The sequence below is a fragment of the Leopardus geoffroyi genome, chromosome A1, assembly GCF_018350155.1.
Source record: "Leopardus geoffroyi isolate Oge1 chromosome A1, O.geoffroyi_Oge1_pat1.0, whole genome shotgun sequence".
Taxonomy (NCBI): Eukaryota; Metazoa; Chordata; class Mammalia; order Carnivora; family Felidae; genus Leopardus; species Leopardus geoffroyi.
The window spans coordinates 238,708,887-238,719,850 of NC_059326.1; the positions used below are offsets into that span (position 1 = coordinate 238,708,887).

Sequence of the window (10,964 nt, forward strand, 5' to 3'; positions counted from 1 at the left end):
TTACTAGAAATCTTCACATATTCATGTGCTTTAGTCCAGTTTTTACGAGTTTTTTTTCTTGTTTATTTATTTGTGAGAGAGAGAGAGAGAGTGTGAGCAGGGGAGGGGCACAGGGAGAGGGAGACACAGAATCCCAAGCAGGCTCCAGGCTCCAAGCCGTCAGCCCAGAGCCCGACACGGGGCTCGAACCCGCCGACCGTGAGATTGTGACCTGAGCTGAAGTCGGACGCTCCATTGACTGAGCCACCCAGGAGCCCCACTTTTTAAGACTTACAAATGTGGGCGTACTTCCGATGTGGACGGTTCATCCTGCTTCTGGGAGTTCTTTGTCAGCCCCCAGCGCCACAGACACGCGCGGCTTTCTGGCGCGAACCTCTTCTCCAGCTGCCGTCGCGTGGTTGTCCAGTGGGTGTCCCTTCTTGGGAAACACGTTCCGTCCTTGACGGGCACACCCACCCCGACACCACCTGTATTCATAGCAGTTTCTTCCTGTTGTCAAACTGAAACAGGTTTTCACGGGGCCACAAGAGTACCACAGAAACGTGGCTCGCACGTAAACCTCTTAGACCCAGAGGCAGGGATCGCCGTCCGCAAGCGTAGGTCTTCGCGCACCAGCCACCGTGCGCCTCGTGGGACGTGTGGGGTGGCAGGTGCTGCTGCTGTGTGGACGAGGCAGGAGCCACAGGGGAGGGGCCTGTGAGGTGGGGCCGCTGTGACTTTAGCACTGGTGGGGTTTTGGAGGGGTGGGGGGTCCGGAGCTGACGGCCAGGAAAGAAGTCTTGAGACCCCTTTGGTGCCAGAAGGGGATTTCGCCGAAGCGCGGGGACAGGGCCGTGGGCAGGAAGAGCGTGCTGGGGCGGTTCTGCATCTGGGGGTTCGGTTTGTAAAGGACCCGGGAAGGCTGGCGGGAGGGCTCTCACGTGCCCAGGAGGATCCCAGCAGAGGAGGCCTTGCCGTTGGGAAGCTGAGGCTGTTTTCCCCCTGGGGAGGCATTACCCCTGGGACAGTAGGGGGTTCTGGGCAGGTGTTCCCTCTGCCCGTGGGCCGCAGGTCACGAGGAAGTTTGACGTTACCTGCCACTTCTTCTGGCCTTTGTTCCCACAGCGCTGTGGGGGTGATGTTGGGGCTGCGGGGAACGGAGCCTACAGGCTTCTGGAGATGGGGCTGTTGGTAAGGTCGCCTTTTCTTGTAATTTACTAAGATGTTTGCAAACCGACTGAGACTCACGTCCCGCAGGACCGTGAACTCTATCGGGTAACTGTGTGCTTTTTCCTTCTCTCAGCTTTAGGGCAGCCGGGAGTGCATGAGGAATGTCACCCGTGTCCCACGGGGGGAGGGGAGGGGTGCCAGCTTCGCCCTCAGCCCGCCCCACGCCCTCCCCAGCGCCGGGCTCCCGGGCTCGCCCTGCACGGGCTCCTTGCTGTGCCGCTTGGGTGGGGCTGACGGGGTGCCCTCCTCTCCCGCAGGGCCCTGGGCGTCTCGGTGACCGACTACACGTATGACGACTGCCAGCTGGCCCTGGCGGAAGGCCAGCTCCGTCTCCCCGCGGACACCTGCCTTCTCGAGTTCGCTCGGCTGGTGAGGGGCCTGGGGTGAGTCTGCTGTTTCTCACTCGAGCCGCCGGCCCGGAACGGCCCTCCCTCGAGGCTGTGGCGGATTTGAGGGAAGCTCGAGTAGTTTGCTCAGCGACGGGGAGAGCTCTGGAGGGCACCGCTGAGATGCTGCTTCTAAGACAGGAAGCTTCCAGAAACTTCTGTCAGGCCCTCGCGGGGGCCGTCGAGCAGATAAAAGGGCTTGTTCTCAGGGTTTTGAGGGGTTTTCCAAATACCCGCTTCAGACCCCCAGTGCTCGGCAGCGGTCTCTGTGGGCTCCACCCGGGAGGACCGTCGCAGCGCAGCCGGTGGCCGCCCCCACTTGCCCGAGGGTGGGTCCCCACAGCTGGCGGGGCCTCGTTCCTGTAGACGCCGGAGGCAAAATTATTAGAACGCTTTTTTTTTTTTAATGAACTTGCCTCTTGTTGTAAAAGCAACTTCACTCTTTTCTTGAATTTTCTAACAGCACGTTTCCTGTTCTTAGCATGCTGTAATTTTACTGAAAAATGTCCTTCCTTCTCTTTTTGTGTAGGTTGAAACCAGAAACACTGGAGAAAGATCTGGATAAATACTCCGACCGGGCCCAGACGCAGGGGGGACGCAGGGTGGGCCTCCCCGAGTTCGCCGAGTACCTGGGCGTCCCCGTCTCAGACACACTACAAGACCTGTTCTCCCTGTTTGATGAGGTGGGGCCATAGCCCTGTGAGCGGTTTCGAGGCAAAACCTCCAGCTTTTCCAGCTTTTCCGTGTATATTGTTTTGTTACGATAGAAGCATCTCTTGGAGACTTAGGAAGCAGGGCGGGAACGACCCCTCCGCGCCCGTCCGACCAGCCCGCCCAGAGTTTTCTCCCGTGCTGTTAAAAGCACACAGAAGTCGGACGTTTAAGTTAACGTTTGCTGATAAACATAGCTGTGGTTTGGGGTTTTACGGTGGGACCGCCAAAAACCTAGTAATATCAGTGTCCCCTTCCCCAGAAATCCAGAATTCCCGAATAACGGGCCTGTTTCCCCATGATCAGCACGTGGGGTCACCACGGACCTCCCGTCCAGCGCGAGGACCCCCCAGCACAGCGTCCCTCACCCCTGCCAGCCATGCGTCACAGTCGGGTCACGTGTCGTGGCTGGACCGGGGGTCCACGGCCACCTGCACCAGCTGGGCCCCGGGAGTAGAGCTGGGAGACCACACGCCGGGAGCGGTGGCTGCCACGCCCGCTCTTTCCCGGATGTTGGCGTCGAGGGATGGGCCCCCATGGCGGCCAGTCCCACGGCAGGCCATGTGCCGAGCAGCCCCTTCAGCCACAAATGTGTGTGAACAGCACAGCACGTTCCACGTGAATATCACAGCGTGTCCTCTGTGGCGACGTGCCACGTCCCGTGCGGCCTGGCCCGTGGTGGGACCAAGGAGAGGCAAGCGTGTGACTCGGGCACGTCAGAGACACCACAGGCACTCACAGGTCACGGTGACGGGCGTCCTGCTGACGCGTCGCAGTGCGTGGCCCCGTGTGCCGCCGTCACAAACCGGCGGGCTGGCCTGGAGGGTCCCCCTCGCGGAAAGGCCGCTCGCAGCTGCGTCCTGGCCGCGCGCTCCCGTCGTTGGAGCCCCAGCTGTGGCGGTGTTTTCACGCCAGCGCTTTGCCACGGTGTCGCGTTGGAACACAGCAGCGAGCGGCGCCCCCGGCGCATGCATCGGGTGGGGACCCGCAGACCCCTGCCGCGGCACGCGGCTGTTAGGTCTTACTTCCCACCCCGGGCGCCCAGTGGCCCTGCGACGCAGACACTCCCCGTTCCACACAAAGACCCCCAGACCCAGAAGCTAAAGGGCCGGGAACACACAGGCTGAGGGGCCCGAAGTGAACTCACCTGCCCGGCCCCTGAGCTCGCTCTGGAGGCCACCCCGCCTGGACCACGGGCGTGGCGCCATCCCAGGGAAGCCTGTCCCTTCCCTTCGGGGGACGGCAAGGGACCCTTGTGCCCCCACCCCTGTGCCAGAAGTCTCCCCGCCCGCGAGGCCTCCACCTCCCCGTCCCGGCTCATCCCACGCCCCGTGGCGGCCTGCTCACTCAACAGCAGCCCTGCCCGCAGGCTCCCTGGGGACGTGCAACGTGGGCGCACGGCAGGCCAGGCTGGGTGCCCACCTTTCCACGTGCTCACCTAGGTTCTCGGGGCACAGATGAGAGCCTTGCTGTCTGCTGGGGTTTTCTAGAAGGAGAGCCTTAGGCAGCGGGCACCGCATCGCGTGAACTTTCCAGAGGAGATTCACGTGCTGGTCCCGTAGACTTTGAGAATCAGTTGTAACGTCCTAAAAGGGTGTGTGCTGAGGTCACCTTGTAAAGGCCAGTCGGCCGTGAATGTTCTTACAAAATACTCATTTCGTGGGGCACCTGCGTGGCTCATTTGGCTAAGCGTCCAACTTCAGCTCACGGTCCGTGGGTTCGAGCCCCGCGTCAGGCTCTGTGCTGACAGCTCGGAGCCTGGACCCTGCGTTGGATTCTGTGTCTCCCTCTCTGCCCCTCCCCTGCTCACGCTCCATTTCTCTCTCTCTCTCTCTCTCTCAATAAAACAGATAAACACACAAAAAAATTTTTAATACGCATTTCATGTAAGCAGGTAATAGCAAATCAAGTGGAACTTTTTTTTTTTTTAAGTTCATCTTGAGAGAGAGAGAGAGCGGGTGCACACACGGGAGGGCCCGGGAGAGAGTGAGAGAGAGAATCCCAAGCGGGCTCTGTGCCGACTCAGGGCTCGATCTCAGGAACTGTGAGGCGTGACCTGAGCTGAAGTCAGGAGTTGAACGCTTAACTCACTGAGCCACCCAGATGCCCCTAACCTTCCCGTTAATATCCAGGGATTAGCGTTAACACCCCAGCACCGCCCCACGCTCGCGCGCGGAGGGACCGAGCTGGGCCCTGAGGGTGTGTCTCTTTCCCAGAGCGGAGACGGCACGATGGATCCTCGGGAGTGTGTCGTCGCCCTGTCCGTCGTCTGCCGGCCGGCCCGGACTCTGGACACCATCCAGCTGGCATTCAGGGTAAGTGTGGAGCGCGTATGAGGTTAGTCTGTAGGGACAGCGAGACGCAGATCACGTCAGGCCTGCCGCACCCGTTTACGAGCCCTTGCGGTGCGGACAGACTTCCTCCGTGCCCGGCTCCTGTTCTCACGTAAGCTCGTATCAGCCGTCGTTTGTGAAAACGCCCAAAACGTCCTCGATCCATTTCCTCCTGCAGTTCGTGATCCACACTCACCAGAAGGGCACGGGGTAGGATCTTTGTGCGTTCCGGGGCGCCTGGACAGGGCTGCCCTACGCCATCCATCCGGCGCAGCCCGCACCCGGTCCTCTCTCCCACCGCGGCCTCTTCGTCAGAGCGTCGGCTCAGGCTGCAGAGCGGCTGTGTGCCCAGCGCCGAGCCTTCCACCACATCCCCGGGATTCTGAGAGTCTGAGAAACACCCATAACGGGGCCCCGGCTCACGTGCCCTCACCCGGCCGCCTCCCCAGGACACTGTCAGCTGGGATGGGGCTGGGCCGGCTTCACTCCCCAGAAACACAGTTTTGTCAGGGTCTCAGAACGGCTCCTTGTTACAGATGCACCTCCTATTCTAATTTTTTTTGAAGGTTTCTGTTTTTGAGACAGAGACAGAGCGCGAGCAGGGGAGGGGCAGAGAGAGAGGGAGACACAGAACCCGAAGCAGGCTCCGGGCTCTGAGCTGTCAGCACAGAGCCCAGTGCGGGGCTCAAACTCACGGACCGTGAGATCATGACCTGAGCCGAAGTCGGACGCTCGACTGACTGAGCCGCCCAGATGCCCCCAGATGCAACTCCTATTAGCCAGACTCGTGAGAGCCTGATGTATAAGCCAGGCAGTGCTTGTATCTCAGTGCTGGGGTCCCACTGGACGGGCAGGCTTCTCAGGCCACCGAAGGAGGGGGAGCCCGGGAGAGGGCGGCCCCCGGCTAACGGGCAGACCGACAGTGACCAGCCCTGGGGTGCTCACGCTGCGGTTGACAGCTGGTGCCAGCCCCACAGGGACTCTCTCGGTCACTTGCCAGAACCTAAGCAGAAGCTGTTGGAAAAGGTCGGTGGGTCAGCCACCCCCTCAAGGTCAAGCACGGTGGCGGCACGTCCATTTCGTTGAGCACCCACGTGTCCCACCACCCGGAAGCCCCCTGCTAGGGCAGCTGGGTGTGGCACAGGCCTCCGTGCTCCTGGGAGTGGGAGCCGTGGGGTCAGGGCCTCTGCACAGTTGGGGGAGCGTGGGTGACACCAGCCTCTGCCTGCAGATGTACGGGTCACAGGACGGCTGCGTCGATGAAGGCGCCCTGTCCAGCATCCTCAAGACCGCCTTAGGCGTGGCCGAGCTCACCGTGACCGACCTCTTCCGGGCCATCGACGAGGAGGAGACGGGGAGGATCACATTTGGTGAGCGGCCCGGGCGCAGGGGGAGGACGGCTGGATTGTGCAGGCGTGTGCCCAGGAGGCGGGCTGCGGGAGACCCCATCCGTGCTCGCCAGGGCCCCGCGGTGTCTCGGGCTACACAAGATTGTCCAAAGGAAGATTCTTCCCCAGACCTGGCGGGGATGGGGTAGGGCACTTGGGATCTGATCCCTGCGGGGAATTAATAGGGCCAGACTTCAAGCCCAGGCTCGGAACCCCAGATCCATGCCACCCCCGAGGGCAGCGGGCAGTGTGTGCTGAGGCCGGGCCGTGGCCGCCCACGGGGGTCCGCGATCCGGGTTCTCCGTGGAGGCGGGGAGCCAGCCCCATCAGGACCGACCGCTGCAGGGAGGGGGTGGGGGGTCGGCTCATCGCTTTCGGCCACACAAAGTGGGGCAGCCAAGATCTTCGGGGACTCAGACCTGAAACCCACCCGCAGGCCAAGGAGGAAGGGGGAGGGGCAGTAGGACCCCCAGGAGGCAGCCCCCGCTGCACACCAGCCAGTGCGCATGTCTGGAAGTGAATGTTTCCTCGCTAAAAAAAACAGTAGACATTTGCTCAGGAAAGGTCATTGTTCGTGTCTTGTTTGGATGTGTTTTTAAATTGCGTCCAAATGTCAGACACGTGTGTTGGTTTAGCGCGTGCGTGCGTGTCTCCGCCTCAGGGCAGGTGGTGGTGTCCGGGCGCACTGAGGCGTGGTGATGACGTGCCAAGTGAGCACCTTCCAGAAAAGCCCTCCCACATCCAGGCCTAGAGCGTCTCCAAGCCGTTGGGGCGCCCCGGGGGCACTCTCCACCCCAAGACTGGGTCCCAGGCCTGGTAGACGACGCGGGGGCTCAGAGCCACTCAGGTGATCGGCTGGGAGGGCGACCCTGGTGTCTCCAACGCGTAGACGGGTCACCAGTGGCGCCTGCCTCGCAGGTTATCAGGTCATGGTGTGGACACTTTGTCCAGCCTCTGAGCCGACTCCTGGGTGAACAGCGGCTCCTTTGCACGTGCCAAGCACCCGGAGTACGCCTGCGCCTCGAAGAGCACGTTCGCCTCAGATTTCCCCAAGGCGGCAAAGCCCAATGGCTCTGAGCCCCGTTCATGCGCAGCCCCCCTCCCCCCCATGGACCCCCGCCCTCCCCCCTCCCCCCACATGGACCCCAGCCCTCCCCCTCCCCCCCATGGACCCCAGCCCTCCCCCCTCCTCCCACATGGACCCCAGCCCTCCCCCTCCCCCCCATGGACCCCAGCCCTCCCCCCTCCCCCCACATGGACCCCAGCCCTCCCCCTCCCCCCCGACACGGACCCCCCCCCAGCCCTCCCCCTTCCCCCCCCCCACACGGACCCCCCCCAGCCCTCCCCCTCCCCCCCACATGGACCCCAGCCCTCCCCCCCTCCCCCCACATGGGCCCCACCCCTCCCCCTCCCCCCCATGGATCCCAGCCCTCCCCCTCCCCCCCCCCACATGGACCCCCAGCCCTCCCCCCTCCCCCCATGGACCTCCAGCCCTCCCCCTCTCCCCCCACATGGACCCCCAGCCCTCCCCCCTCCCCCCATGGACCTCCAGCCCTCCCCCCTCCCCCCACATGGGCCCCACCCCTCCCCCTCCCCCCCCCACATGGACCCCAGCCCTCCCCCTCCCCCCCACATGGACCCCCAGCCCTCCCCCCTCCCCCCACATGGGCCCCACCCCTTCCCCCTCCCCCCACACGGATCCAGCGCTCCCCACACACATGGACCCAGCCCTCCCAGGAGGGTGTGAGATGTAAGCTGGTTGCCCATGCAGAACCAGGCATGGGGGCCCCAGGTTCCAGACGTCTGTCCCCCTGTAACCCAGGCGCCCGTCTTTTCAGCCGACTTCCGCAGGTTTGCAGAAGCGTTCCCTGACTTTGCAGAGGACTACCTCTACCCTGACCAGACGCGTCCTGAGAGCTGCCCGCAGACGCCCCCAGCTCCAGCCCCCAACGGCTTCTGTGCTGACTTCAGCCCTGAAAACTCAGGCGTTGGGAGGAAACCTTTCCGGAAGAAACTGGACTAGGATGAAGGTTTCTGGCAAGATGAGGCATCTCCGTGGCCCAGTCACCACCCGCCTCCACGTGGCCGTGCGCCCGCCGGCCTCAGGCCCATCCACAAGACTTGGGCTCGCCACCCTGCTCCTCCGTGGACAGCCCCGCGTGAGGGAGGCCGCGTGGCCGGGTGCCTGTCCCCATCGCCCGGACCATCCTGGCTCGTTTCCACCACGGTCTCTGCCACGTCCCCGTTCGTGTCCCTTCTCGGCGGCTCGCCCGGCGGACGGGCCTCCACGTGCACGCGCGACACACGCTTGAGACCAGGGCGCGTCACGCGCGTTTCCATCCCAGCACAGACCGTCCGCCGACCTTGGGGGTCACAGGCTGGCTGGGCCGCATCTAATTTTAAACGTTTCTGTATCTGGGCGCTCGCGGGCGTTTTATAAACTTCGTTTAGATACTTCGGGAAGCTCACAGCATTTTTAAAAAAAAAAAACAAAACTTGTTTTCTACTTCATTTTTCCTTTCGGGGCTAGAGGATATTTATTTACGGGCCCTTTTGTGATCAGGTCCGAGGCTGTGTGGGGCTTTGACTTCAGCCTCTTGCCGGCCTCTCTCCACCAGGTCCACCCGTGTCTGGGTCCCCCACACACGTGGCCCAGAGCTCCCGTCTGCCTCTTTAACCCTTTTCAGACCCCTCTTTTCTACAGACGTTACCAGCCTGGTGTCTCCGTGTAACGGGACGTGATCTGCCTCCCCGTGCACGTAGCGGCCTCAACGGTGGTGCTGGGCCGGCAGGGGGGCTGCCGACGGGCCGGGCCCGCTGGGAGGCCGACCCTCGTCCCTGCTCCCGGTGCTGGGTCCCCCGTGTTCAGGGGGAGGAGCTGTGGGGGAAGGGAACCGTGTGCAGACCGCGGGAGCCGGTGCCGGGGGGACAGCCCGTGCGGATGGCAGGAGGTCCGGGGAAGGCCGTCAGGCCTCTGGTGAGCCCAAGGGGAGGAGCACGGCCTCCAGACGCAGGAAAGGGACGGTTCCTGTCGCCTCTCCCGCCCAGAGCTCAGCCCAGATCACTCCCTGGACACACAGCTGGAAACCTGTCCTTAAAGCACAATATAAGCCCCGCGGTCTCCACTCCGTTCCCTGAAGCAAAGCCTCTGGGTTTGCCTGGGGGGAAAGTTCTTCTGAATTTCTAAATAAGTTGTATTTTGTTCTTGGGCCTCTGCGTAGGAAGTGACCGCCAGGCCCGAAGTGCAGGAAAAAGCGTTTGTAACCTCCCCAGGAGTTCTCGGTGCGCATTTCCATCCACGGCCACGGCCATGAGTGAAGGAAAAGCCCCCCGGCCTCGGCTGTGCCCCCTCCCCGACCACACCGGCGTGACAGTGCCAGCTGGGCGCCCGCGGCGGCCAGACACAGCCTGGCGGTTCACGGCGATCAGTTATGTGACTATAGATGCATAAAGTTTTGTTTTTAAGAGAGAAAACGTACAAGTGACGGGTGAAGGAGGTGAACAGACTAAGATATCCCGAGGGGAGGCCCCTCCCCGTCTGCGCATGAAGGGCTGTTTGAACGGAATGCCGTGCGCGTTTTCAGGAAAAAAGCCTCTGATAAGCAGACTTGGGATGGATGTTTGTTCCTCCTGTGCTTCCGTGCGGCCTTGCACCTGCGGGCGTTCAGAACGTGGATATGGATGGACCCCTTTTGTGGGAGGTGGGGATGGAGACGACGGGGGCCCCGCGGGGACCCGGGGTCCGGGGTGGGCTCCGTGAAACAGGTTTGGTCTCCACTGGAATGAATAAAGTGTAAAGTCGTACGTACCTGAGGACACGCTTTGTCACACGTCGTTCTTTATTGGAAACGCGACCGCAGACGGTTCTTGGGCCACGACCGAGAACCCATCACGATGGGGTTTCTGGGGCATGTTTGGAAAGCCCCGGAATTGAAATTCTGTCGCAAACGCGCTCCTGGGGCCGGGGGCAGCAGCTGACACCCCGGGGAACCCGAACGTGTGCGGCCGCCCGCCTGCCTGGTGGGTCGGTTCCTGGGATTTCGCAAACGCTCCGCGTGGCGCAGCCGTGAGAAAGGGTCCGGCGCCCGGGCCTCTTCTCAAGGCCGTAAAGGGCTCAGAAGTGGAAGAAGAGAATTCTACGGCCAGGTCACGACAGTCCCCAGAAGTAACCGCAACAAGACGGTTAAGTGGCCGCTCCCTCCAAGGACGGGACGCCCGGTGTGACGCGCCAGAGAAGCCGGCCCCGCGGGGTGGGCTGGGAGGGTGTGCCCGAGGTGGCACTCACCCTTGAAACGGTTTTTACTTCTTTGCCCTGTTTCTTGTCGGAACTGGGTGTTGCCTCTGAAAGGGTTCAAGTCACATTCCGAGCCGGGGGCTTCCGGGTGTGGCGGGAAGCAGCAGCAGCCGCCATGGGCTGTGGGAACCGTGGCGGTGACAACGGGGTGTGCCTACCGCGGCCTCTGGGCACTCGGCACATCCACGTCCCCGCCGGGCACGGGCTTGACGGGGACGCGCACCCTCGGGAAGTCGCCATCAGGGACCGGGGGCAGAAGAGGCGTCTCCGCGGCTCCGGCCAGGCCCCTGCTGCGCCCCCCGGAGCCGCCGGTGGGAGAGCGCCAGACCCCTGGCCTCGGCTGGTGGAGCGGCGCTCCGAACGCTCGACGGGCGCTGCCCGTCCGTCCCCTGTCCGCTCCCGCACGCGCCTCCCGTCCGGGGTGCTGCCCCTGAGCCACCGCTCCCAACAGACGCGTTACCTTCTCCCCGGGACTAACCCGCCCGCGGACCTTCGCGTCCAGTCCTGGGCAGCGTGAACGCGGACGCGGTCACCCCCCCCCCCCAATGTTGTCTAACAGAACACAGAGCTCACGTCCACCGCCGTTCACGTTCCCACCCACAGCACGGGGAGTCCACGGAGTGGGGGGAGTGAGTGAACGGCC

At 63.0% G+C, this 10,964-nt stretch overlaps 1 protein-coding gene across 2 annotated transcripts in view; it reads left to right on the forward strand.

Moving 5' to 3' along the window:
- The window catches only part of LPCAT1 (lysophosphatidylcholine acyltransferase 1), a 46,338-nt gene extending 36,498 nt beyond the window's left edge, over window positions 1–9,840 (forward strand). For both annotated transcript variants that reach the window (XM_045442972.1, XM_045442976.1), the window contains exons 10-14: window positions 1,467–1,592; window positions 2,125–2,278; window positions 4,523–4,621; window positions 5,871–6,009; window positions 7,866–9,840. In XM_045442972.1, the coding sequence (XP_045298928.1) occupies window positions 1,467–1,592; window positions 2,125–2,278; window positions 4,523–4,621; window positions 5,871–6,009; window positions 7,866–8,050 (703 nt within the window). In that variant the 3' untranslated portion in view covers window positions 8,051–9,840. The remainder of the gene's footprint in view (window positions 1–1,466; window positions 1,593–2,124; window positions 2,279–4,522; window positions 4,622–5,870; window positions 6,010–7,865) is intronic.
- Window positions 9,841–10,964: the final 1,124 nt, after the last annotated feature.